Raw genomic sequence first — 27,092 nt, forward strand, 5'->3', positions numbered from 1 at the left:
TCTCTGAAAACAAAAATTTAGCATATATATTAGTATGAAAAAGGAAATAAATAGATAAGAAAAAAATATAAAAATAAATTGTTACGTAGTTCTGCGCAAGAAGACAACATTTTTCATTATTTTATTTTGTTTAATTTTTTTCGCAAGAAATATACAAAACAAAAATTAAATGAGAAAAATAAAGAAGATATAATTTTATTTTTATTTAATACTAGCTGACCCGGCAATGCTTGGCCATTGCTATATTTGAGTATATAGATAGATTAAATGAACACAAATGAAAGTTTGATAAAACATTAGAAAACTGAACATTACGAAACTTCACAAAATTTAACCTTTCCCTTTTTTTCCTTTCCTTCTTCTCTTCTTCCCTTTTTCTCTTTCTCCCTTCTTCTCTTCTTTACTTTTCCCTTTTCAATTTTTCGCAAAAATATTTCTTTTCACGTAACTAAATATTCTGAATATGAGCCAAATCGAACAATAAATGCAATTTTCCAAAATATCTCGACCCCCAGCGACACCTAGCGGGTCCAAGCTAATTCAGAAACCTTCATGGGCATGCACACAGCAACTCACCACCAAAGTTTAAATTTTAATTTAGTTTAATGTTTAATTTTATTTTGAGATGTAAAGGGACTATAAAATACCGATCGGTCATTTCCTTTCAGTTAGTTTCGTTTCAACATGCGGCCTACTGAAACAGTACAGTACATATTTTTAACAGTAGGCTATACGAACAGGTACTTTGAACTACATTAACTGATTTAGAATTCGGTTTTCACGTTACATTTTTGCGACTTCAGTATATCGTACCTCGTGTGTATATCGGTAGAACTTGCACATAGAATGTGTGTGTGTGTGTGTGTGTGTGTGTGTGTGTTATGCTTAATGCAATATAGACAGTATAGTATACGCTACAATTTACTAATTCGTTTATTAGGGCCAGATATTTATTTGGGCCAAAATGCTCCTGTCCCGTTTTGTTTCAATAAACCGGAATTGACTGTATCTCAAGCATTTATCGAAAGATTTCGTAATCCATCCAGGAATATAAACACTAAACCTATCACATCATAAACGATATTTGAACTAATTACTCTTATCAAAAATTCGAATAATATTTTACTTTTTTAAAAAAACTTTCTGTTGATCTCTATTTACTTCTTTTAAGTAACCGACATATTAGTATTTCTTTTTTTAAAAAAAAGATAATGTTTAACTTCAAAAAAAAAAGAAATTTGATGACAAAAATTATTAAAGATTAATCTAATTTTACTGTATGGAGAAATAATATATAATACTGTTAACGTATTCTAAAAATAACGAAAAAACTGTAACAATTCCTTTTGAATAAATTTAAATAAGAATTCTAAAAAATTAAACATATAAAAGCTGTTAAATCTACATATGTGCAATTTAAAAAATATATATATATATATATTTTTTTTTTACGAAATACCTTGCTCATCATTGTAATTTAGTCTCCTATATATAGGTTTTTCAAGGACAGCTTCGCCAACTTCTGACAATGTAACTGTAACAGTAGCTCCTTTTTCAATAACATCTTTGTCAACATCACGAGAACCAGATCCTGTTGAATATTCAAGATTTACTAACCAAAAGAAAATAATAAAAAATAAATATAAAATAAAAAATAACGGATGATATAAAAAAATAAACAAAATAATAAAAATGTTTGTTAAAAAAATTAAGAAAAAATAATTAAAAATTATAGGTATAAAATTAAAAAATTACAGAAAAAAATCTTCAGTAACTGTGGTACGGATGAAGTGATGTAGGATTTTTGTCGCCAGTCCTATACAAAAAGCATTTACGTTAATCGTAGTATTTCCTCAATTAGTGCCCCACGGGATCCCACAGACTACAGTTAATACATTACACATAAATATTACTATTATCGTAATAGTATTTTTTTTCTACTTTTATACGCCTTAAAGTAGTTTAAGAGTGATAACCAGTAATGGAATAGGAAAGTCACTTCCCAAAAATCACATTTAGGAAGTAGAATTACTAAAGATGGACGAAGCAGTAGCAATATAAGATGCCGAATAGCACAGGCGAAACGAGCCTTCAGTCAGAAATATAATTTGTTTACATCAATAATTAATTTAAACGACAGGAAAAGATTTTTGAAATTATATGTTTTGAGCGTAGCTTTATATGGAAGGAAACTTGAACGATCAGAGTACCTGAGAAGAAAAGATTAGAAGATTTTAAAATGCGGTGCTATAGGAGAATGTTATGAATCAGATGGGTGGATAAAGTGGCAAATGAAGAGGTGTTGCGGCAAATCGATGAAGAAAGAAGCATTTGGAAAAAAGGAAGTTAAAAGAAGAGACAGACTTATAGAACACATATTAAGGCATTTTGGAATAATCGCTTTAATATTGGAAGCACAGGTAGAAGGGAAAAATTTTGCAGGCAGGCAACGTTTGGAATATGTAAAACAAATTGTTAGGGATGTAGGATATAGGGGGTTTGCAGAAATGAAACGATTAGTACTAAATAGAGAATCTTGAAGAGCTGCATCAAACCAGTCAAATGAGTAAAGACAAAAAAAAATTACTAAAACAAATTTAAACAAAATGAAATAAATAGATCATTATTTTGATCGGTACATAAAACTACATTTTATAAATTACAGCAATATAAATATATTAAATATAAAAAAAAAAAAAAAATACTAAAAAATAATTCGCAATTCAGATGCCGTTATTGAAAAGTATTTTTAGCACATACTTACCCATGTTCAAGTTGAACGGGATGAAGATAAGTAATTTTTAGGGGGTTTTTAATTAGTATTATTTACACATTCATGAAGAGAATATTGCTTCCGTAAGAGAAAATCTTTTAATTATATTTTAAATAAATTGGTAGGAGAATTTTTCAAATGGTTCGGCAGTTTATTAAAAATGGCAACAGCCTTTCTGAGAAGCAGTATTATGTTGAGTTACCTGAAAACAGTTCCGTTGTCTGTTTTGATAAAGGTGGATATTGTTATTTTTTTTTAGCAAAGATTACACATTCGTAAACATAAATACAAGGATAATTTAACATATTTAATTTTATAAATGGTGGACTACTCACGGGCGCTTGACAAGCCTATTTTTGTATTATAAAAACTCATACTGACTTTTTGAGGCAGCCTCAGAGATGATATTATATGAGATTTATCTATCGGCTAAATAAATATTTAATAATGATGTCAAGCCCGACCTTAACGTTTTGTTATGGCGTTTATAACAGTCTGGCTCGATTTTACTACAAATTAAATAAATTTGATCATCCTACGAGAACTTAACGTCTAATCAAAAACCAGAGATTTCGCTTTGTGGCCAACAGAAATACTAGCGTTATCATTAATGGGAATTCTATCTACACTATCAGTAACGTTACGTTTATCTATGTAGCACAATATAAAATGGATTTATTCAAACTTAAAAGATAAATGGTTACAGTCCATCCAGTGAATAATTCTCGTAATTGGTAAAATTGCTATAGTACGATTTTCAAATCCTTTTAAATAATTATCTTCAGATCAACATATAGTTGTGTCATCTGATATCGTCTGCGAAAGAAGGTTACCATGAATACGTTAAGAATGGTCACTGATAAGCAATAAAAAAGCAAAGGATCGAGAACACTTCTCTGAGGTACTCCACGAACCTTGAAATGAGGATTTAAATATTATAGCGGGCGGCGTATAGCTGTGCACATTGCGTGCGAGAGAGATAGTCATTCTTTTACGAAAGCATCTTGTATAGATCCGTATATTTACATAGTGTGCAGTACATTGTTAGAGTTGTTGAGGATAGTTAATAGCGCGGTAAGCCAGCCGTCAGCCTACGTTCATAGCAATGCGCCACCTAGTATAAATGAATACACGTGTATTCATTTATTACTATTAAACTATGAAATTTCAACTACTTGTTTACGATTGGTAAACTAAGAACCAATTGTAAGCAGCTACTCAGTAAAATTCCCAATTAATATTTTTGTTTACTAAATTAAATTTCTTATTTATCAATGAATGAATAAGCCATAAACATTTTTTTCTATTTCCAGTCTAGATAGCACTATAGCTCTAGAAAGGAAAATATTGTAATTGGTCTAATTTGGGAATACGCTATTTTCACCGGATGTTGACATTTTGACACATAAATAACCCAAAAAACTAGATGGAAATTTTCCGGATGTTCGTATGTACGAGTGTATTCGGTGTTTGCCTCTAAATCACCTTATATCTCCAGAAATACAGGATCAATTTTGACCAAACTTGGTCGGATAACTTCTATATATAAGGCATTGATTCCATTAAATATTCAACTTTAAAGGTCAAGGGAGTGAGGCTGTAGAACAAGGTCGCTCTCAGTATCTCGAGATTTCACCTAATTATGATCATATTTTTATTATGCAAATTTGTTAACGATTTAAAATGAATCTTAAACGATTTTAAGTTTAATCTTATTTCCAAATAAAATTATTGCAAAATCGCACCTCCACCCCAAAAAATGCTCTAAACTTTGAATCTTTGTTGTGATCACTACCATGGTAGCTTCTCATTATAGTTTCTTCTATTATCGTATAATTAAGGATATAAATTAATCTTTATTAAATTGGGAGCCCCAAACCCCACCAAGTGTTCGGACCCAATCAAAAGTCATTCATTTTTTAACATTTTGTTTAATCAAGACTGCTTTAAAAATAGAATTTTGAATCCCACTTTGGGGTTTACCCAAAAAGTAAACAACATGGTCGTGTGCTGCATCAATTTATACATTTTCAAGGACGCTGAAACCGACTTTAATATTTAAAGTTGTTGAAATAGAATTTTTTTTTGTAATACAAGATTTGAAATTTGCGGTTTTAACCTCAAGTCAATATTATTATCTTGTAATTATAAGGTGGGATTTATTCAATGTCATTAATATTAATTATATTATATTTATATACATAGCCGCGTGACGTGACGGGAAAGTCCTACAACTTTGCTGTTAGCTTTTATTTATTACAAATTACATATGTATATTACAAATTCATAACATTTTTCTGGGATGTTTTGTTTTTAATAATAAACTTTGATTTTATATTTTGTTTTTCATAGACTTTATTACATCAATTTTCTCAGAATTAAATTCTCTACAAGTTTTTTAATAAAATTTACAAATTTATTAGTAAATTTATTAGTTTAATAAAGTTATTCTACTTCAAACCTAAAACAAACGTGTTTATCGTCCCCGAATGTTTCCGTTTACGTTGGATATCATGAATACTACAGGATAGAGATCTGGGGATCTGTTTTAATCGATTTTTCAGGTGAAAAACATACAACACCTTACAAATTTCAGTATGACCTTATTTCACCAGGAAAACTGAAATCCGGGCGAAATTTTTCGTTAGTCGTACCTCGATAACAAAAGCGTTTTCGACATATGTTTGTATGGATTTTTCCCGTTATTTCAAGTTCTAGAATCACTACCCAAATTATTTTTCTTCCCTCCTGAATCGCTCTGTGTGTATATATATATACCAAAAATTCATGAAATCCAGAAGCAAGAACGGAAAATCCTTAGGAAAATCCACGGTGCGGTTCTCAGAGACGGAACCTGGATCAAACGACCCACAAAGAAATTATATGAAATCATCGACAAGTTTAGGAAAACTCACCTACAATGCTACGGGAACTTATGCACGATGGGTGAAGAGACTCAATAAGAAAATTTTCAACATCGTCAAGGCAAATAAATTGAAGTCCATTTAACTGAAAGAAACACTAGACGACCTGGAACGACTAAACATCTCAGTAGAAGAAATCAAGGAGAAAAGGAAATTTAGGGATGAAACTAAAAATAAGAAAATTGAACTAGAGCAAAAAAAGAAACGATAAAAAGAAGATGAACGGAGCAAAGGAATAAGAAACATAGTGAACGGATGAAGAGGTTTTGGGAAGAAAAGAAAAGAGAAGAAGAAAGTAAAACCATGACTGGCTCAAGTTCATGCGCTCTCTTAAAGGGGAATAATCGGAAATAACAATAATAATTATATATACATAATAAAGAATAATAATAGGAATCATTATTTCTGTATAAATTTAAAGATGTTAATATTTTAACTGCTAATTAGCGTATTTATCAGGCGAGTGGAGGTTTGTCTGAGCTGAATTTAAATCTTAGTCACGCCTCTAGAATTGGCTTCTCTTTCTTAGTGGCTAAGGCAATTTGTTCAATTATAAAAAAGAAAAAAATACGTTTCTAATTTTTATTCTATAAAGGAGTTTTTATAGACAGGCTTAATAACTATAGACACGTAATGTTAAATTGTTTGTTTTGTTATCGTTGCTAAGCCTGACTTCATTTCGAGAGAGACGATATGTACGTAGAATTTTGTTAGCTGTAATAGAAATGTACTCAACCAACCAAACTTTGTACTTGAAATGTTTTTTTTTTTTCTTTAATATCAGTTATAAAAAAATTGAAATGGATTTTATTTATGGTAATCTGGAATAACATCGTAATCGCCTATCAACAGAAGTGTAATAAAAATTCTCATTAAACTCTTAATATTTAACAAGTAAATTTCTAGTAATGTAAAGTAATTTCCGATGTTTTTTTCTAAGTCACGATATTGTAATTATGATAATATATAATAATACATAAAGAACATATTTTTCCTGGGATAACCTGACGTTTTTTTAATATTATAACGACCTTGAATATGCATATTAACTAGTATTTTAAAAAAGAATATTGAATTTCTAAATGAATAAATACAAAGAATATATCCGAATCAATTAATTCAACTATTAATCTTCTAACTTATTTGCTTTATAAATTCAGAAATTTATTTATTCAGAGTAATTTATTTCCTCGAGTCATTTTTAAGATTAATTTAATTTCTAGATGTTTATGATCGTTTTGAAATGTTTTCTTTTGATTTCTTAAGACGAAATCTTTTTACTTATAAAAAGTTTATCGGGAAATAAATATTTTTAAATTGCATTTTCTTTTGATTTTTATCACTTTTATTGAAATAATAAAATAGAACTCAATTTTTTAATATTTTACAAACACTAATAAAGACTACAATTTACGTATAGGTGTTTAATTTTTTTAAGTCCCGGTGATTTTCTTGTAAACTGCCCACAATACAAAAAATAATTACCAAGCAAAAGTTACTCAGATTGGAGAGGTACACCTAATGGTGACCTTGTATTTTATCTTTAACTTGACTTTAATTTTATTTCAAGGTTAACACGATTTTTTCAAATTTAATTACTTATTTTTGTCCCCACTAATGAAAGGGCAGAAAATTTGGCGATCTCCTTTGTAATTATAATTTTTTTTTTCGTGTTTGAATTTGATGATTCATTCAATGCACTCACAAATTACAACCGATCACGGTTAATACACACAATTTATTTACTATTTTACTGCTTCATAATAAGTTGTAAGGAATAAAGAACAAAAATACACATATCCCTAAAGTTGTAAATAATTCAATGACTTTTAAAATTTTATATACATAAAAATATTTTGATGAAGTAGAAATCCAATGTAATATGCAATAAAATTTTTCAATAGTAACGCTTTTTAAAATAGTATAATTTAAAAAAATATATATCGCTAATAAGTAGAAAAAATTTAACAAAGCATTTTTGTTTTGTTGACAGAATGGAATAGGGATTTTTTGTTTTACATCATATATCCCGTTCTTTGTTATACCTGTCACGTATGTAAAGCATCAGAGGTATAACAGATACAATTCAGATATTTTAACAGAAATATTAATGATGTTTACAAATCATCCAGTCCGTTTAATGAAGAGAGTGAAGGTATAAGAACTAAACATAAAATACATTTTTCGACGGGCTTGGTATGACAAAGTACGGCAGTAAGCTCGGCTCACCAAGAAGGTAACAGGAAACCACTTCATTTCTCACTTTCTTTAGCAAGCTTGGCATGGAGATACTTATTATCTTGAGAATGATTATGCTAGTTTCAGGAGCGACTTCGATTATACTTTTAATCATTACGAATGTATTATTTAACAGAAATATTAATTTCTTTTATATGTATATTAAATAATAAATGTGTGTTAAGAGAAATATTAATTTGGAATTAAGAAAACTTTTTTTTGGTACTCGAGATACATAGAATATAACAAATAACTACACACACCGTATGTGATATTGTTAATTAATAGATAACAATCAAATAAAGTAAAAATAAAATTACGAAAGCGAAACAAAATAAGCACAATATAATGTTTTCATTAATAAGAAAAATCATTATATCTTTTCTAATCTTACAATCTTAAGTAATAAAATTTATAATTGTAAAAACATCTGAATACTAACTGCATATTAATAATAAATTGCTGTAATTATTTATATGTTCATTAATTAACCTTCTATATCGACTTTCATTAGAAAGTAAATATATACCTCAATTATTCTTAACTTAAAGATTATTTATCTTTATATAAAATTAATAAATGAATATGATTAAAAGGGCAATTAATTATTCAATAACTTATAAATTGGATAAAAGTTAATAAAATATAAATTAAAATTTCATTTATTAAAAAATAAATATAAATAAGATCTTATACAACTACCACAGAATATTAAAAAGCTGACAACAAATTTGTAATATACTTTCTTGGTATTGGTTATTTATTCTTATACAGTGGAAAAATAATTATACATGAATAAAGTTCCCTACGATTTATTTTTCTGAGATGGAGGTAACTTATGATGAAACTATTGTAAAATTATCAGCGTAAGTTTAAAACAAAAAAATCTGATGTGATGAAAACCACTTGACTTCTTGGTACGCCTATTAAATTATATCTAAATATTTTTTAAAAGTACATAAAATTTTATTTCACTAATAACTTCTGATTCTTTTTTATATATTTTTTTTATTGAATTATAATTTATTGTAATTTTATTTATAATCACGGGTTCATAATTATAAATAAAACAATATATTTAAATTAAAAAAAAGGAGATGAAGTCAGATTCAAACCGATGTGCCTTCCTCTTGTAATATCCAAGTATATTAATTAAAACTTTATTTGGCTATAACTCTGGAACAAATGAAAATAAGTACCATTTATGGTATATGGTTGAAAAGTTCTCAATGAGGGCTTATTACTTCAGTTAAGTAAAATTCCAAAATTCAAATTTTTGGATTCAAATAGCGGGGATTCAATCAAAAGGAGAGATGCACAACTACATGTTACAGCAGTCCTAAATCCAAAATATCAACATCTTACGCCTAATTTTTTTTGATGTTATGCGAAGCACATACGTACAACGCTGAAACCAGTAAAATGGATTTATGGATGGTCAAAATGGATATTCCCTTTGAAATCTGAAAACCAAAATTTTTCGCGATCACAATACTTTCTTTGGTTCGTACAAGGAAGTAAAAAAATTGTAAAAATTAAAAAAAAATCGGTTTTTTCTGCTCCCCCCACCGCTAAAATCACCTTCCAAAAATTTTTTTTTGATTTTTCTGTTTACTATGTTAAACTGAGGAAACTAAAAAAGATTGCACTTAAAAATGTACAACCAATAAAAAACCACCTAAGAATTCTTTTATGGGTTGTGGGAAGTGAATTATGATGAAATTTTACTGTAAAAATATTACTAAAGTTTATTATTTAAAACTATTTAAATTTAAAAAACCAAAACAAATTTTTTTAAATTCAAAAAATCGATATTTTAAAAATGTTATCGGTTTCCCCAATCCCAATATTGCCCCAAAGTATTTATTTTATTCGTCTGCACTACGACTATGCTTAGAAAAACATTAAAAATTATTCAATAAATAAAAATAAACTTTTTTCGATTTTTGCGAAAGTGGAAAATTTGGGAAAAAGTCTTATTTAACTAAGATATGCATGCATACATGTACTCAACTTAATATAAAATGATGGTTAGGTTTTCAAAATTTAGAGAAAATTGATTTTCTGAGATGTGTGGATAATTGACACCCAAACCCAACTACCAAAGAACACTGGTATCTACGATTAGTATTCAAATCAGTATAAAAATAACTGCCTTTCTAGGACTTGAACGCTGAAACTCTCGACTTCCAAATCAACTGATTTGCGAAGACGCGTTCACCACCAGACCAACCCGGTGTTTTTATGCCGATACGTCTTTTCTTTTTTTTACCTCGGGGACACCGTTATGTATTTCTTCAGAGGATGAGATGAATGAATTGTAGCGTATGAAAATACCATGCCTGACCGGGATCCAAACCCGGGACCTCCGGATGAAATACCCGCGCCACGGAGGCCGGCATGCCCATACATCTAATATTCGAACATCACCTCCTCCATTATTTATTGGAGTTACTGGGTCATGAAACATCGCGAAATGCAAAAAAAAGACAAATTCCAAATGATGATAAGAAATTAAAATTACCAAGAGAAACTCTTGACAAAACCTTTTATTAGCTACATTATTATTATTATATATTACTGGTTATAAGTCATCCTCAGCAGATATTAGTCATTACTGAAAATACAAATTAAAAAAAAACATAAAAACGGATAAATATACAAAGAAGTAAAATAAAAAAAAATCAGTGAAAAAATAGTACTCGTAATATCAACACGAGAAGAAAAAAAATAAATATATATATATAATTATTATTAATGGCCCAGTAAATTAAGCCGTAGTAGTAGAATATAATTAATTACAAAAATTGATTTTTCCTCTTTTTTACTTCATCAGAACCTTTTTTAAAAAAAAAAAATGATATAAGCGTATGAGATGGTAAACACATACCTCTAAATTTGAAATAATTCAATTACGTTTTTAAATTTTATTTTCATAAAAATATTTTGAAGAAATAAAAATCTAGTGTGTTATATGCAGTAATTATAATGGGATAGCACATAAATCACAAAATTCAAGCACGAAAAAAAAATATTTATACTAAAAAGAAAATCACACCGTAACAGAAAATATATGGAATGAATAGTGGTATCTCATTTCCTTTTCCACTTTATGAATATATACAGTCGCATATAAGTATGCCAAGTTGACTATAATGTAAGTAATATTGAGCCCTAAAAATAACGCCTCAATCGATGTGGATATCTGAATAATGAACATCATTACTTCCACAGAAAGAAACTCAGATTAATGTCACTTTGTATCTAAGATGCTTTACATGTATGACAGCTATAAGACTGTGACAATGCAATACAAGAAATAAGTCTACCCTTATCATAAGGAAGTAATATATTCTATATATATACAAAATATTTAAAGAAATATTAACAGACTATAATAAAAAACAAAGCGCCAGAGACTCTGGAAAACTGTCGTGTACAATTTTTTGTCAATTCCTAGAACTACCGTTTTGAAGAACTGCGTGAATTTTAAAATTAGTATCAACAAAATCAATGTTGTTCAATAACTTTTCAAGTACCAGATAAGATTAAATGGATTAATTAGTGCAAGTGGTCTATTTGAAATTGGAGAAACGTTATCAGATAACGTTAATTTCAGTGATGACGTGTAGTTCCAATTTAACCAGGTGTATAATTGAATTTGGAGAAAGGTACAACTACCCACATTTCAAAATGTACATAACTGAATTTGGAGAAAGCTAAACCCAAATCCAACTAGGTTTCAACAATAAATGTTTTTTGCATACAGAATAAATTGATGTTTGCTGAGGCTATATTACTGAAAAATATTAATAGATTTTTGAAACAGATTACTATTAAAAAAAGATAACATTAACTAAGAATCTTATCAAAATATTACAACTAAACTTATTATTGCTAAATTTCTTATAGCGGCTAAAAACATTGTTGCCATTTGTAACAAACTAGAGGCACAATACATGCAGCAACCGAAACCATTTTTTTTTACCAATTTTAAAAGGTTTATGGTTTCCTACGTATGTCTGATAATAATAATAATAAAAGAATAAATTTTAATAAAATAAATAAATTTTGAAATTAAAGAAATGTGGAATCAAAAAGAAGTTTATATAATCCCAATAATTATACCTGTGGAGGGAATAATACCATCTACTTTGCACAACAGTCTTGAAAACTGAAGATCCGATAGAAAACCCACGCGCTAATGCAAAGGAGCGTGATAATTGACACCTGCCATGTTGCCCGGAAGGCAATTAGTCAACAATAGCCTAATTAGCCTAATCTCGTCGGTATACAAATTACTCCGAGTTTAGGGGATGTCACCGGCAAAAGGCTGTGAAAGTTTGGGATAATAATAATAATCCTCACACAGTTAAAGAACTGAAAATTTACATAAAAATGATAAAATTTAAAAAAGTTGCAGACTATCGTAATAATAGACTAAATATAGAAATGAATTAATAGACTAATTATAGAAATCATGGAAATTTTTAACAATTAATATAAAATTCCGCTCTAAAAATAAAAATAAATCTTAAGCAGTTCTGAAGAGCAACATTTCATTTATTTTAATATTGCTAAATAGATACCGCAGGTAAAGAAACGTTAACGTTCCAACCTGCATCATCATAACGAACCACGCTTCTAACTTGTCCGCTCAAATTTTTTTCACGTTAACTCAAGAACGATTCAGCCAATCTTCATCAAATTTTCATATGAATAATTTCAGATATACTACTACAGAATACTTAAATTTCAATGAAATTGATCCAGTAATTTTGGAAATGTTCAAGCCAAAAATTTCGAAAATTTACAAAGGCCTATAAATAAATATATAAATAAAACCGAATTTAAGTGAATAACATTTTTGTATTCCTCATACCCCAAAACGTACAAAAAATTCATTTTCACTTTCCACTCCCACCATGCGACCGAAAGTAATATAGTACTTTTCTTTGAAAAGTCAGTAAAAACCCACCGGGTTGATAGAGTAGTAAAATCGTCGTTGCAAATATCAGTTGTTTAACAGCTAATTTTCGAAATTGAAGGTTGTGAGGTTCAAATATTATTAAAAGTTACTTTTAACAGATTTGAATTATAGGCAATGGATATGGATGTTCTTTGGTAGTCGGGGCTCAATTAACCACATATCTCAGGAATGGTCAGTCTGAAAATGTACAAAACTACATTTCTGTACATGATACACATATCATCTTCATCTCGTTGAGGCGTGGAGTTCCTTATTGTTCATAAGTTAAACAAGTTGCAACGTACACAATAGAAATATTTAAAAAAAATTAAAAATTGTAAAAGTAAAAAAAAAAATTATTAATTTTTTTTGTTGGATTACGTGATTTAACAAAAGTCACGTAATCCAAAAAATCATATTAAAACCATCCTTTACTAGATGATGGTAGCTTTTGACCATCCGGTAAAAGTTACGATGAGTGGATACAAACCTAAATTAAAAGTAATCAAAATAGAAATGTAAATGTAAAGGACTGATATTATGATTACTGTAAATATAGTATGAATTACAATCAAGTAGTTTTTGACGTTTAAAAAAATGTTTGTAAATTTCGGCTAAACAATCACCGGTAAAAAGGCATATTCTATATCATAGTCTCGATTTACGACCTATTACGTAGACTATCAAGGAGAACGCGAGGAAACGTTACACATAAGTCATCTAGGGATCAAATTAGAGCATTCATCACCACATGACATGAATTAACAATGCATTAACCTGGTGTGAAACAAGTATAATTAGACAAGGACAAATGTCCTTGTCACGATAAAAATCGTCAGTGCGTATTTACGCACTGGCGATTTTGTCGTGATATAACAAAACCATTTTTCACTAAATATAAAGTTTTCCAACAGAAAATAGTTTATTTAATTAGGAAAAATTTACAATATAACTTTACAATAACCAAAAGACAAGGTAATAATCGTTTAAATTAGAAAAATAATTTTTTTGTTTTTTATAAAACTGAAAATAAAAACTTTAAATATCTCGTAAAATTTTCATTGTAAACACAAATACCCCAATTTTATCATATAAAAAATTTTTTATTATTTTTTTTGCTTGATATCGCCATATAAGCTTGAAGTTTGTGCGTGGGAAATGGAAATGGAATTTTTTTTAGCGTATGAGAAATGTCATGGCTGACCGGGATTCGAACCCGGGACCTCCAGATAAAAGGCCGAGACGCTACCACTCACGTCACGGAGGTCGGCGTGGTAACATTATCTCGTTCTATTTCGTTTTGTTAGAATAACCTTACATTAATTAATTAATTTTCCTATGTTTCTTATTACATCTTTTCTGATAATATTATTTTTCCTACAAATGTTGCTTTTAGTAATACAACAACTAAACATATTATATTCACAAACCGAGAAATTTCGTTACATCTATTTTTACATTCTAAGATTTACAGATTACATAACAGTTATTACAGGAAATAAGCATATTATTGATGCTATTTCAAAAATGGACTAAATTTTACCAATAACTACAACCTTACAATCACAAAAGCCAAGACAAAAGTAATGGTTTTTGAATGAGATAATGGGTGAACACAAATGCAGTTAAAAAAATTAAATTTTAGAGCAAATTTAAATACTTAGGGAGCGTCATACCACCAGACGGTAGAAAGAAAAGAGATATAAAAGCTATTAAACGCCACCAAAATTAGTTTAGAAATACGGAAACGTTTCTGTAAGGACACTGTAATGAACACCAGAAAAAAAATTAGAGGCATTCGAGATTTTGTGTTAAAGGCGAAAGTTAAAAATCAGATGGACAAAAATAAATCACTAATGAGGAAATACTCGAACGAATGAACCGAGAATAGAACTCTCTGGAATACTACAATAAAAAGAAGACACACTAATTGGACATATGTTAGATATGAAAAAGTACTGAAGACGTTTATTGAGAAGATGATTGAAGGGAAAAAACAAAGATGAAGGGGTAGGCGGAGTTCATGAATTATATTCAAATTGCTCAAGCTATGAACAACTAAACAGAACGGCTCAAGAGAAAAGTCTCTGAAAACTCACTGCAAACCAATCTAGTGACTGATAGCTCAAGAGAGAGATATCGAAATATGATGAAATGACAGTTTGTAAAAAGTAGCTCAAATCTAAAGAAAGAAAGCAAAGTACAAAAAAGTTTTCGTTTTAGACAGTTTTTGTTTCATTTATGAAGCAGTATAAATTTTAGCAGAAGATTCTAATATTAAAGAGAGCTTAAAAGGATAAAGGGTAGTGGTAGATTATTTTGGATGCTTTACTAAAATTTATAAAGAAAACGTTAAAAAATAAATTACTTACGAACTTTCAAAGCATTTTTAAGAAAGAGTATAATTAGAAGTACTTCACAAATTAATCTGATTTTCAAGCCTTTTTTTTAATTGTGAAAGAGGAAAAAATCTTAAGACAATTTGTATTTCATTTAGCTGTTTTTAAATTTTATATTGAAATATATATTTTTAAAAAGGAAATTCTGATTCGATGTTTTTCGCTGATGTTTTCCGAAACGTAACTACAGAATTGCGCACGAAATGATCCCACATTTATTTTGACAATAATTATCTAGGTTAATGCGTTTTATATTGGTAGCATTCATGAATATTAGTTTCTTCTCCTTCCGAGTGCGCTGTTTATCGTTCCAAGACGGCTGACAAAGGAAGACTTGTTGACCAGCACAAAACAGCTTTCCAACATATTAAATACTGGTAAGCTGTTTTTAATATTATATTTTGCCAACGGTGCCATGTTTGAAAAACTTAAAGACTGTTGTTCTTTAATGAAACTGAAAGCGTGGTGCTTACAAAAGACGGTTTCGTGCACAATTTCAATTTCAATTTCGGTTTTCCCCTCATTTAAAAAAAATATGTAGACTTCAAGGAAAGTTTTGTAGTGATGGAGTGATGGTTCAGTGTTTGAGAGTAAGCGCGAATGGCCTGCTGATGTTCGTTTTCCATAGAATGTCGAAGCTGTCAGAGCAGCGTTGCTAAGGAGCCCGGGAAAATTAACAAGAAAAGCAGCGGCAAAACTTGGGATTTCTAGGTGATCTGTGCAGCGAATTTTAAAAATCGAAGTCTTTTGTATCTGTACAAGAAGAAGTGTTGTCTAAGTTAACGGTTGACAACAAACATCAAAGAATGGCATTCGCCGAACAGGCTGTAAACCAACGATGTTTTCAGATGAGGCACATTTTCACGTAGACGGGAAACAAAATAAAAAAAATGTGCGTTTGCGTTTTTGGGCTTCCAAAAATTCACATGCCCTTAATAAAAAGGCTCATCATGCTCCAAGAATTACGGGCCGCTATCTCAAGTCACTGGGCCAATCTTTTTTGAACAGACAGTGAATAGTGAATATTATCTAAACATGATGCGTAATAATTTTGTTCCTCTACTTCTAGCAAAAGGGTTTCGATTAGGAAACGAATGGTTCATGGAGGATGGAGCCAGACCGCATACAGCTAATGTTGTTTTAGACTTTCTGCAAGAAACCATTAACGCAAATGTCATTTCAAACCGATTTTCTAATCGTTTTACTTGTGGACAGAACTGGCCGCCGAACAGTCCTGATTTGAATCATTGTGATTATTTTCTTTGGGGATTTCTAAAGGACAACATTTTCCCTAAACATCCTCGAACAGTGACGGAACTGCGAGTGCTGATCATTGAGGCGTGCAACGAAATAATCGAGGATATGTAACATCGAGTTATTAACAACACAGGAGTTCGGGCTGAAGAAGTTACTAGACGTGATGGTGGTCATACTGAACATATGATAAGCAGAACATAACCTCCAAGTATACAGTAAACAACCCACCAAGTTGGTCAAGTGGTGAACGCGTCTTCGCAAATCAGCTGATTTCAAAGTTGAGAGTTCGAACGCCCACCTCCTAGTAAAGACTATACTTTTATACGGATTTGAATAATAGATCGTGGATACCGGTGTTCTTTAGTGGTTGGGTTTCAATTAACCACACATCTCAGAAATGGTTGACCTACCTGAGATTGTACAAGACTACACTTCACTTGCACTAGTACATATCATCCTCATTCATCTCCTTAAAAAATACCTGACGATGATTCCCGGAGGCTAAACAGAAAAAGTATATAGTAAACACGTTGCATTTTACTTTTCCGTAATGCGATTCAAATAAATATTTTCTAAAAAAAACAAATTTGGATCATTTCGCGTGCCACTCTGTATATTTTTGAACAAGAAAGTAGAATATATACTGCGTATGAATGTATTATAATACATAAGCTATCCAAAGTAATGGACGTCAACAAAAACGATCTTCACAATCACTTTAATACTAACAAAATCTTTATTGCACACACGTATGCAAAAATAATTTGACAATAGAATTTAATAATTGTTTTACTTTAAATAAAAAAATAAACCAATATAATTTTATACGTACGAAGTCTGTTGATAAATATATATATATATATATATATATATATATATATCTGGTTATAAATAAAATTATCACAAAATAACGATGATACGAATATTAAAGCAACGTAATACAAATTTTCTAGCTTTGAAGTTAAATCTTCAAAGTTGTGTTAGCATATTATACGCATCCCTGAATATAATTTTATCCTTCAATTCATTTCTGAAGTTTCAGCTATATCTATTTCCTCTCTTTCATTTAACCTAATATATTTTTTTTTTTTGTTGTTGTGGGTGCGTTCATCTATTTGGGTGTGGTCTGAGTAAATGGTTAAGTGCTTTTCCGAACAGTAATGAACACAGCTTAATGTTTTACAGGCAATCCTTGAAACGGCTGGGATCGATTACAGTCAATAAAATTCTACAGCGAGTACAGACGTAGGCTACTTACAAAATAGCGAATTGGAGTACAGAGCATAAGTTAACCGATCCTATAAATACGCTGTGTTTTGTACGAAATTGTTTCCACAAAGTTTCAACAATATTGATTTATTTTAATAACATCTTTTGCACAATTAAAATTTAAAAACCTCCTTTTTTTGACGTATTCACAGTAATTACAAGTAATTCATCAAATTTTATCATGAATGAAAATAAAATTAAAAGCCTAATAAGCATCTAGTGACTTAAATTTAAATTATATAATGAACAATAATTTATAAGTGAGTTAAGCTACCTTACCTAATATTTTTACTGATTAAAGACAATGTACATAAAACATTGTTTCTCGATAGAAAAACGTACATTAATATGTTGCTTTACTCTACCTATTCCTTTTTTTATGGATGTGATTGACATAAAGCACCTGAAATACAATTAGAGTGGCATTCACTGAGTGTAATGATGTCCACTATTAGTCACTTGTAAGGCTGATTATCATCTGCATTTTGATGGGCTCAGCAAGTCGATAATCAACAGTAAATTTCTCTCAGGATGAAAAAAACCGGAAATTACTTCATAACTTCTCCACTTTTTAAAACGAGCATGGCTCGGGATACTTTTTATTCTTAAGGGTAAATATACAATTTTCAGGAGTAACTTTTGGTTATATATATGTAAAATAATCTTCTTTTTTTTCTTTCACCACTTTGACTCAATGCATAAGCGCGTATAAAAAATACACAAAGTCAACAGCTATATTGCCTGTTGTTGATGTAAAATTGAGCGTACTGAAGAAATACTCAACAGATCTTCATCAAAATTTCACGTGCACGACTTCAGATAAACTATTACGGCCTATCTAAATTTCAGTGAAATTTATTAAGTAGATTTGGAGATTTTGGAATCATAAAATTTTATAGATAAATGGTATAAAAGGTAAAGAAAATTCATTTACACTCCGCAAACTTACCATGCGACCGAAAAAAATACCTCAAAAAAAGTTCATTTTTAATATTGTAAAAAATGCAAAGGTTACATAAAAATGGAATAACCTTTTTTTGCTGTTTACGTACAATGCATACTATCCAATGATCTCTCATCCCGAAATTATTTGCATTGCAAGAGAGTCTTTCGTAACACCATCAAGAACGGGAAGAGGAGGAAATAGCTTGTTCAGAATTAGACGAAGATCCTTGGGGGTCAGACACATCGAGTAGTCATGTGAAACGTTTTGGTAGACGTTTACCAATTTTTACGGAAGAACGTACTAGAGTGGAACTGGAAAGGCTGTTCCCATGCGTCGAACGGGAGTTAGGCCCCTCCGACTTCGAGCAACGACGGTACACGATGCCTGAATTAACTATACCCATGAGCCGACTGCACAACACCCGCAGTCCTGGCCCTGATGGAATACCAACTGCAATACTTAAGGGTATCCTACTAAAGGCTCTGGTTGGGGTAACGCCTGGGACACGGTTGTGTCCGTGCCAATCAAGGACTACAAGCAGGTGTTTTTCTGGCTTGCTGGAAAGAGGCCAGACTGGTATTCCTTCCGAAACCGAGCGTTCGTGGCCGGATTAACACCTACCGGCCTCCGTGCCTTCTGAACAACATTGGTAAGGCCGTTGACCGCATGCTGGCCATGCGGCTTGATGAAATTAACGCCGGCCCAGAACTACATAGGAATCAGTTCGGTTTTTGGAAGGGACAGTCAACCATTCAAGCGATCCTAAAGATCACATCTTGGGCGAACAGCATAAGGAGGGGCACTTGGCGAACGAGACGACTGCCAATGCTAATTTTCTTGGATGTCTGCAGTTTTTTTGGCTCAGTCCCTTATGATTAACGGTTTTTTTATAAAGCCTAAATACTTTAATTGCTACAGGGTATCCCATATAAAACCTTATATTGGTAGGTATTGAAATATTAAAAAGACATGTGTAAATGTAAATGTAATTTTTATTATTACCATCCATTACCTTACATTTAGAGTAAATGTTGGAAGTGGCCGCCATCTTCTTGAATACAAGCTTCAATTCTTTTTACAGCGTTTCTTGCAACTTTTTTCAAAGTTTGTGGCTGGATATTTAATACAGCTTGCTCAATATTGACTTTCAATTGTTCAAGTGTTCTTGGTTTGTTGCTGTAGGCTTTTTCTTTGATGTAACCACGTAGAAAAAAATCCGCCGCAGTCAAATCTGGAGATCTTGGTGGCCACAAGCCTCGACCAATAACACGATTACCGAAGAATTCCTCGACGAAATCAGAAGTTGAACCTGTGTAGTGCGATGTCGCACCGTCATGTTGTAGCCAGCAGTGTCTGTCTTCCTCTTCCAAGAGTGCAATGAACTGAAATAAAATATCCAGATATCGTTCTGCATTAATGGTGCACTCAAAAAAATAGGACCGATTATTTTCTTCCGCGATATCGCACACCACACGCCCAACTTCTGCGGGTGTAATTGTTTTTCGTGATAAACGTGGGGATTTTCAGCACTCCAAATTCTACTGCTTTGGCTGTTTAGCCATCCAAATGAAACCGTGCTTCATCTGTGAAAAATAACGAATCCATAACATTAATTCCCTCACGCAGAAATCAACGGAACCGTTGACAATATTGTAGCCGTTTTCCTTTGTAGGGCTCAAGAAGTCGATGAACCGTTTGAATGCGATAAGGTCAGAATTGCAATTGTTTGGTCGCCCGATGAACAGTTGATTTAGACAAATTAATTTCAGCAGACAAACGTCTGATCGATTTATTTGGCGAGGCGAGTAATCGGTCTTTGATTTCAGTCACTGTATCTGTATTCAACACTGACGCAGATCTTTTGTTTTCCTTGTTATTAACAGAACCGGTCTCTCTAAATTTTGCAACTAACCTTAATACTGATGTTTTGTTAGGAGCTGGTTTATCTGGGTACTTATGGCGAAACAAATCTTGCACTGCAACCGCTGATTTCGTACTGAAGTACGACTAACAATGAAAACACGTTCATCTAGCGAAAACACCATCTTGTCTCTAGCAATACACTGAACGTTATGATTGCATTGTTGTTACTATCGGTAGTGTTCTACTGCGTCGCCGCGATGTTCAGATGTTGGACGAGTCCATTTCAGTAACGAGTAGGGGAGTAAGCTTGACTTTTGAAATTTCATGGATGAGTGATTGATGGGTTGCGATTTATATGCGACACCCTGTATTTATCAGTATTATTTTCACAACCAAGAGGATAAGAACGACTGGGGGTCCAAGGGGGGTAGCAGTCTCGCTAGACGGTCGGGCTAGCCACCGGGTTAATCTAGTGGTGAACTCGTCACGCAAATTAGCTGATTTCGAAATCGAGAGTTCTAAGGTTCAAATCCTAGTAAAGGCAGTTATTTTTACACGGATTTGAATACTAGATTGTGGACACCGGTGTTCTTTGGTGGTTGGGTTTCAATTAACCACACAACTCAGGAATGGTTGAACTGAGACTGTACACTTCGTTTACATTCATACATATCATCCTCTAAAATGATACATTACATTGGTTCCGGAGGCTAAACAGAGAAAAAGAGAGAGGGTAGGGCGAGCGGAGCGAGCCACGACCGGCTAGTACTTTAAAACATTTCGTATGTTTTTTATGAAAAAGGTAAACATTGTTTAGGAAAAACATTTAAAAAACTCATGAATTTAAAGTTTATAATATTTAATTAATTTATGTAAAATAATAAATAAATATTTTTTAAGATAAAAATAGTAATAAAATTTTCAGTTGAATATCACGTAGTCTAATTGTTTTTTAAGTCCAAAAATTGAGAATAATGTGTTTGTAATGATAATTTTCGGAATACGCCAAATATTATTTTTCCTACTTTTTTTTAATTATATTTATATCTTATTACCCGTACAGAATTAAATGAGTATGATTTTTTTATAACTCCTTACTAATCTGACAATTTTTTATGATGAAAATTTTTTTAATAAAATAAAATGTTGGCAAAACATTAGATGATTTTCCCGGCTACGCCGATCAAGTCATGATTACCAAAATAAAATTTAAGATGAAATCTCCCAAATTTTAAGTAAAAAAAATTTCGATTATAGGAGCTTACTTACTCAGATAATTTCTAAAGCTCCCCCCAAAAAAATTAATTTCAAAGAGAATATTTAAAAATATTAAAAAAAATCTTTTATGAAAGTAATGAAAAAAGATGAGATTATTCTCATCTTGGGTGCGAAATATAAGTGCCAAAGCTATTTTAATTTTAATAGCTCTTTAACTGATGAAGAAAGAAAAATACAAAAAAATTTGTAATAATAGATTTAAACGAATAAAAAAAAAAAACAGAAAAAAAGAATATATGAGATGTGGGGAAAAAATTTTAACAAACATTGTTCTAAAAATATTCATATATTGCATAAGCTTAATACATTTGCATAAGTAAATTTTTCTCTAAATCTATCATTCCAACCAAAAAAATAAATTTTTCAAAAACATTTTCCTGCATTTTAGGCCCGGGGTTTATAATTACAAAAAAAAAAAAACAATAAACATTTCTTGATAGCTCTGTACATGAGGTGTAAAGCCTACAACAAATTTTTTAAAAGTATTTAATCAAAGGAAAATAAAGCAAAAGAACAAAAAATATATTTTTATTTTAAGAGGTAGGAGCTGATTGTTTTTTTATTATATATTCATTGTCAATTCCGTAACGAGGATATGAAGCGCCTGTTGCAAGTGTGTAATTTACTTCTCCCCGTAACCCAATAATGACAAAAAAAATCACAAATTTTAATGTAACAAGTTAAATTTTATTAAATTCAATATATTAAATACTATTAACTGCTTCAAAATGAGTTGCCTGTATATACAATAAGGTATTTGTACGAATACATAATCTGCAACTAAATAAGAACAAATTTTTATTCATATTCAACGCGATAAAATAAAATAAATACAAAACATAGGTATGTGTTAATATAATAAAAATATAAAACAGTTCAATATATTTTATAAAGTAATTTTTCTAGCTTTTTCATTTGCAAACACATCTATTATATCGTCATAATTTAATGTTTTGGCAACATCAATTGATATTAAAGATGTGTTTTTTAATCGTTCTTGCCCAGTAGAAGAACGAAGGAACGATTTTACAATTTTACATATAGCTAAACAAACGTTCGCAGGAAGCTGTTGTTACAGGCATTGCCATGAAACTCCTTAATGCTATGTCTAGATTTGGATACGTGATTTGTAATGAGAGTACGTAATTCTTTTGTGAGATTTGAAAAGCGTCCATATCCCCTAAAATTTCAAAAAACTTCCACGGCTTGGTATTTGAAACTCTCAATTTTACATAGAAATTCTGGAGCATCTAAGTCGTTATTATATTTCAATGCTAGATCTGTTGCACATCGTTTAAGGGCATCTAGCGGCATGATTTTTAAAGCGTATCCATTTAAAAACCTGAAGTCTACGACTTCTTGTAAAGCAGTAAATCTTGTCGAGTTGTATCAGTACTATATCTGAAACTTCACATATTCTATTTTTTTGTTAATGCACTTCACGGCAAACGAATCATGAGTAGCTTTCTCACCAGGCAGATTTTTTATTTTACACCGTCTCTTTTCTGGAATGTAAGTTTCAATATTTGTTATTTCAGCTATACCTTTTGCTGAATTGTGAAGCGAATCGAAAAAATCATTTCAAATTTACTTTATCTTTCCCAATATTATATCCCAAAATATTAATAGTGCAACAAATTTAAATTTTGTTAATAATTTTAGCAACATTCGAGTGTTTTTAATGGTCTATTGTAACCTGCCTTTGTCCATCACACATTAAATTAAGAAGTTCTATTATTAAAGGCATTTGATTTCGTAAAGCTTTAACCGCGTTAGCTTTCGCGGAGCACCTCGTGTCATCAGGACCTTTAAGACGAACAGATAATTTTTCTTTTAAAAGATCCCATCTACTGGTAGAATTTACAAAAAGTTAAATAATTGTTGAATCGTTTCCAAACATGATTTCATTTGACAGATGCTTGTGCATCATGAACGCCTATTAAATTGAGGCTATGTGCCGTTCATGGAACAAACCTCGCCGTATTGTATAAACGTAATATCCTCGCGTGTACCCCCTTGTATTTACCTGCCATATTCGCTCCATTATCATATGATTGTCCTCTTATTTCTAATATTTCATCCGTCTAATGTTAACTTGTTTTCGATGTCATTCGCAAGAGCTTCGCCAGTATTTTCAAGTGTCAAAGTGTATGAAAGTTTCTTCAATGCTATCTTTATTCGTGTCGGGATCAATGTTAATACAGCGCAAAATTTGCGTCATCTTTTCCTGATAAGAAGTGTCAGGTGTGCTATCAAATAATATAGAAAAATATTTTGCTTTTTGAATATTTGAAATAATATCCTGTCTAATTTTAGAAGAAACTATTTAATTATATCGTTTTGTATTATCGGAGAGAAATAATTAACTTGATTTTTCTTATGACTTTCATTATTTTGCGCAATACTAGAATCGTAATGACTAATTAATTCTATCGTGTTCAGAAATTTTCCACATTCGGGATGGCCAATTTTTTCACAAGTTCCTCTCAAAGCGTCAATATGTCTTACGCAGTGCAGAATGGCATGCAAAATAACTTTTAAAATATGCCTCCACTTTTCTTTTCTTTTAAAATTTATTTTTGTAATTGATCATCTATAGAACCACCTTTCTTAATTTTTGATTTGGAAGTTTTCCATGCAACATAACTTTTTTTAATATATAATGAATTTACACGACGTGGTAACATAGGATTTAAATGTTGCCAGTTTCCAAACCTCGCAGTGGTTCATACATTCTGATTTTTCCCAAAAATAATACACGGGAAACAGAAGAGTGCATCTTTTCGTTTGCAATATATCAACCAATTTCTGAGTACTTGTTCTCCGTTTGAAATGGGTTTTTACAAACCACTTTTCAGGATAAACACATAAATTATCTCACAATTCTGGTCCATGTTGAGCAAAAATTTGTATGACACTATTAGTTAAGTGCCATGTTGTGGGATCATTGAAATCTATTATTTTTGCATTGTAATTTAACATCAACCATACAATTTTCATCATTATATGAACACTGGGTCTCGATTTCCTGGTTTCTCTTCCTCTGTTTCCATTTCACATGAAACATGGCTACTTGTAGAAAGCAGATTTAATTCAGTTGTTAAACTTGAATGATTTAGAGTGTAGACGATTTTTTGAGAAAGATATCAATCAGAGTTATATTTTTCTTTATATTTTCAATCTTCAGTTCTTTTATTTTTTTAAACTGTTTTAAACTGACTTTATTTTGTGACATTCAATGTTTATATTTTTTTAGTAACTATGGTAACTTCATTTATTGTGTTTCTTACAGACGTCAGCTGGTATATTATTACTATCTTGAAGTTGTAGGTAGTAAGACATATATTTAGAAGTAAAAGAATTAAATAAATAAAAATAAATGGGGTATTTAATTACTACTATTATTACTTATTAGTAAATAACAGTAATTAATTATTCCAGTACATTAACTGTTTGCAGATAGTACATATCAAAGTAAAGCCAGTTATTTTTACACGGATTTGAATTCTAGATCGTGGATACCGGTGTTGGTGGTTGGGTTTCAATTACGACAATTTAACCACTAGACCAGCCAATGGGCAAATCTGTTTTTGAACATCTGTTAAAATTTTAATAGTGTTCAAAAACTATTAAAACACTATCTGACTATAACTGTTCACAGGCCCACAGGTCACATAATAAAAAAAAAAATTAGACTTTTTATTTCCTTCCTAAAAATGAGAACATTATCTGATTCTCCGTCGTTGATAGATCCAGCAAAAAGAATATTCCCGATATCTACTTGCTGGGCTGATAATACTATTAAGGTTAAGAGATACACAAACGAGGCACTATACTGTATTTGAACAACAATAAACATTTAAATAAATGGAACTGTGCGTGCAATACACAAAATTTACTTCCTACACAAGTTCCTATACGTTTATGATTTTGTTATTGGATTTTGGACAATGTTAATAACATAGATTCTTATTTTATTTAACGATGATTTTATATTATGCATTATGCATATAATTTATTTTTCTCCTATAATGAAAGCGTAGTAGAAGTTATAGAATCATAACAAATAATTAATTTGCGTTCAAGTACTAAAAAATGTGACCCATGCTGAAAAATAGGCTGAAAAATAAAGAAGTTTTATGCCGATGCCTAACTCAATGACATTGGGTAAATTATGAAAATTCACACTTAGATACTGCATTTTATCGATATTTACTAAGTAACTAAAATACTCTGGTCATATCAATATAGTTGGTTCAGACATAATAATCACATGAGAAAAATGTTATAAAATTTAAATAACTTATCTATATTTAAATATAACTTAAAATATTACTTACATACTTAAAACATTAAAATTCAACGTATTACTTTCATGACAAACGTATTAAATTATAATGCAGTATAATAATGCAATATGAGCAATCAATGCGTAACGTTTTTTTACCCCCCCCCCCAAAAAAAAAAGAAAACAAAAAGGAGAGGAACATTTTTTTGAACCCCCCCAAAAAAAAACGAAAAGGAAAAAAGAAAACTCTTTTCTGGAATATAAGTTTGAATATTTGTTGTGTCGGCTATACCTTTTGCTGAATTGTGAAACGAATCAAAAAAATCATTTCAAATTTACTTTATCTTTCCCAATATTGTATTCCAAAATATTAATAGTGCAACAAATTTAAATTTTGTTAATTTTAGCAACATTCGAGTGTTTGTTATAGTCTATTGTAACTTGTCTTTGTCCATCACACATTAAGTGAATAAGAAGTTCTATTATTAAAGGCATTTGATTTCGTAAAGCTTTAACCGCGTTAGCTTTCGCGGAGCACCCCGTGTCATCTACACCTTTAAGACGAACAGATAATTTTTCCTTTAAAAGATCCCATCTACTGGTAGAATTTACAAAAAGTTAAATAATTGTTGAATCGTTTCCAAACATGATTTCATTTGACAGATGCTTGTGCATCATGAACGCCTATTAAATTGAGGCTATGTGCCGTTCATGGAACAAACCTCGCCGTATTGTTTAAACGTAATATCCTGGCGTGTACCCCCTTGTATTTACCTGCCATATTCGCTCCATTATCATATGATTGTCCTCTTATTTCTAATATTTCATCCGTCTAATGTTAACTTGTTTTCGATGTCATTCGCAAGAGTTTCGCCAGTATTTTCAGGT

The 27,092-nt window shown here is 30.8% G+C and overlaps 1 protein-coding gene across 3 annotated transcripts in view; it reads right to left on the reverse strand.

The window, feature by feature from the left end:
• The window catches only part of MCU (mitochondrial calcium uniporter), a 770,244-nt gene that overhangs the window by 149,014 nt on the left and 594,138 nt on the right, over window positions 1-27,092 (reverse strand). For 2 of the 3 annotated variants that reach the window (XM_075376264.1, XM_075376268.1), the window contains one exon: window positions 1,460-1,591. The exons of the other annotated variant lie outside the window; for it this stretch is intronic. In XM_075376264.1, the coding sequence (XP_075232379.1) occupies window positions 1,460-1,591 (132 nt within the window). The remainder of the gene's footprint in view (window positions 1-1,459; window positions 1,592-27,092) is intronic. 3 annotated transcript variants of the gene reach the window in all.

Source organism: Lycorma delicatula, chromosome 10 (genome assembly GCF_047948215.1).
Source record: "Lycorma delicatula isolate Av1 chromosome 10, ASM4794821v1, whole genome shotgun sequence".
NCBI lineage: Eukaryota > Metazoa > Arthropoda > Insecta > Hemiptera > Fulgoridae > Lycorma > Lycorma delicatula.